The sequence below is a fragment of the Apis florea genome, unplaced genomic scaffold (genome assembly GCF_048593485.1).
Source record: "Apis florea isolate Af1SG1 unplaced genomic scaffold, ASM4859348v1 contig_3585_pilon, whole genome shotgun sequence".
NCBI lineage: Eukaryota > Metazoa > Arthropoda > Insecta > Hymenoptera > Apidae > Apis > Apis florea.
Window position 1 is genome coordinate 1,937,585 of NW_028256788.1, and position 2,939 is coordinate 1,940,523.

The 2,939-nt window shown below is 42.6% G+C and overlaps 1 protein-coding gene across 1 annotated transcript; it reads right to left on the minus strand.

Moving 5' to 3' along the window:
• Positions 1–547: 547 nt before the first annotated feature.
• odd (odd skipped) lies at positions 548–2,596 on the minus strand. The gene is made up of 2 exons (XM_003694486.4): positions 1,751–2,596; positions 548–914 (listed from the first exon to the last, which is right to left on the minus strand). The coding sequence occupies exons 1-2, from the start codon at positions 2,248–2,250 to the stop codon at positions 566–568; spliced, it is 849 nt and encodes a 282-aa protein (XP_003694534.1). The 5' UTR covers positions 2,251–2,596; the 3' UTR covers positions 548–565.
• Positions 2,597–2,939: the final 343 nt, after the last annotated feature.

Here is a 2,939-nt window from a genome sequence, read left to right on the forward strand (position 1 = left end):
CTTCGCAACATGAACAGCATTAAATTGAATAATTTAAGCGAGGAAACTATATTTACAACGCGAATTATACTACACTCGAAACCAGCGTGCTTCCTACGAAAATAATTATTTCTCGTTAAAAATAATTATTTCTATTCTCTATTTCTAATTTCGATCGAAGAATCTCATCGGCTCTAATACCGTGTGATCAATCCTCTCCGTGCTAATGCGATACGAAGTCAAAGTCAAAATCCAAATTTTCCGTCTCTTTTTTCTATAAATACAAGTAAAAAAGTGACAACTGCCCTCGTCGTAAAGTCAGTCTAAACGAAGCCATCTATTGGGAATATGTACTCTCTAAAAAGTACATATTTTTAAAAAATGGTGGTTAACACCAACTAATTAATACTGGATAATATTATAATATCGTGATATTATAATATTACGTAATACAAAACCACCTCTTAAGAGGGCGTTTTTTTAACGATCTACGCGAAAAACGAAGCACGCAGATTTCGCGGGGAAGCGCGAAAAGCGTTGTATCATCATAAAGTATTAAATTAAGCGCTTGGGGGGGATAAATTTTTTAACGTCTCATAATTTCCTCTATGCTAAATCCTAGTTTAGGGGTGGTGCTGGTCCTTTGAATCGGGATCAGCCCACTCACCCTATCCGCCATCTGCCTGACCGCCGTGGTGGCGATCTTCGCTTCCGACGCGACCGATCCCTCGATTCTCAGATCTTGGGGCACGTCCGTGTGCGTGAGAAGATGAGTCTTCAGGTTGCTCCTTTGGTTGAAGCTTCTCGAGCAAACGGGGCATTTGTGAGGCGACTCCTCCATGTGTAGGATCTTATGAACCGCGAGAGTCCTGCTTTGACAAAATCCTTTCCCGCATTCGCTGCATTTGAAAGGCTTCTCCTTGCTGTGAATGTAGCTGTAAAAAATTAAATTGTGTTTAAAAAAACGGGTCTGGTTTCTTGGCCATCTTTCTTCTCCCCCATTTTTTCTCTCTCTCTTTTTACGTTCTTCTAGAATCGGATATAGAGATTTTGTTGAATTTTTTTTAGGGAGCAAAGGAGGAGGGGAAGGGGTTATTTTGATTGATTAATTTAAAACGATCGTTGTTTTGAGATTTCGTCGATCGATTGTGCGATCGAAACTGATAACTGCTTGGCAGATGTTTTTTACCGCCAAGATGTGACTATTGATATTTAATTTTTTGGATCTAGAAAAAGAGTTGAACAATGCAATTTTCGTTTCTAAATTTTGATTACGTTTCGAAATGAGAATAATCTCTCGTGGTAATTGTAATAAAATATATGTACGATTATTGGAAAAAAATTTATTGTAATAATCATGGAAAAGAGAATTGTTATAAAATTCTTATTATAATTATTTACGTAAATAAGATTTACGTTAATTCTCACTTGATCATTTTTTAATTTGTTCAATTTGTAATCATATAACAAATTATTGTCAAATTCGAAATGTTTATTTTTTTTTTTTTTGACAAAATAAATACTCGATCATTAAAAATATCTCTTGTCTATGACAAATATTGTCTTGTTAATTTTAATAAAATAAAAATTCGAGACAATTACAATTTTTGACAAATTTTTTATACACCCAAAACACGTTTGTTTGTTTCGAAAATAACAAAATTTTAACGCGACAGGAAAGGAGAGGGGGAAAAAAAAATAGCAGTCACTTATACATAAGTAAAAACAAGATAAGTTTCAAAGAATATTTCTCAAATTTCAACTAACTCACCGATGATCCCTCAGGTGATCCTGCCTTCGAAACGCTTTCCCGCAAATGTCACAAGAGTAAGGCCTCTCGTCCGTGTGTGTCCTCTCGTGTATCAGCAGATTATAGCTCTTGGTGAATTGTCTGTTGCAAAATTTGCATATGAACTGTTTCTTCGGTCTCTGGCCGGGCAGCCTTCTGGTTAGAAACGAGGCGGGGGGTGGGACCGGGAGCGCCGGATGCACAGCTTGATGATGATGACCGTGGTGATGATAATGATGCGAGGTCGGAGACTGGGGGCAACAACCCCTGACAGCCAGCAACGCGGCATCTCTCAGCCAATTGTTGAGGAACGCGGTCTGATAGCCAACGTTTTGCCCTCCGTTCGAATGCTGCTGGCCAAATCGTGCGAAATGTTGGCTCGATCTTAACCACCTCGACGTGTGCAACTGTTGATGCATCGTCGACCTGTCCATCATAGGCGGTGTGTGCGGCGGTGTCAACGGTTCCATCTTCGTCTCCATAATCTCACAACAACAATCCCTCTGGATACACCTCGAGAAACCGAGAGGCCTTTCCTCCTTCTCACGATCTTTCCACGATCAAAATGATGATTCCACACTTGGGACAACTTGCTCGGTCCGGGAAAAACTACTCGACTCTTGTGCACATCTATCCGAACGTATCCGGTGTTTGTTGTACGAGGAGAGAGAGAAGAGGAGGAAAAAGAGGGAAAAAAAAAAAAGAGGATCGAGGTCCTCGTTTCACTCTCTTCTTCTTCCGGGTTGGAAGGAAAGGAGTGGAGCGGAGAGAAAAAAAAAAAGAAGAAGACAACGCTGGCTCGAGAGTCGGCGCGGTACTAAATGGCAACAGACTAGTCTCGGAGGTTCCAGGATCGTGGGTTACCTGGCGCCAAGGGGACACGGTGGCTCCTCCTACCGTACGTTGGATATGCCGGTTGGCGGCTCGACTTCCACAGGGGCGGAGCTTCCGGGTCAGAGTAGACCCCTCCGGGCGTCGCGACGCTGACGTCCACACCGCACGTCCCCTCGACGCGGAGAGGAAAGAAGAGCGGATATACACCACCGCCACCGGGCTCCCTTGCCGCTTCAAGCTGCCGCTTTTACGCTCCGGGGATGATGCCGCGCTTCCCTCCCCCGCCACCAACGTAATCGCTGCCACGTTAATTGGCCGTTAATGCGATTAAAGGGTT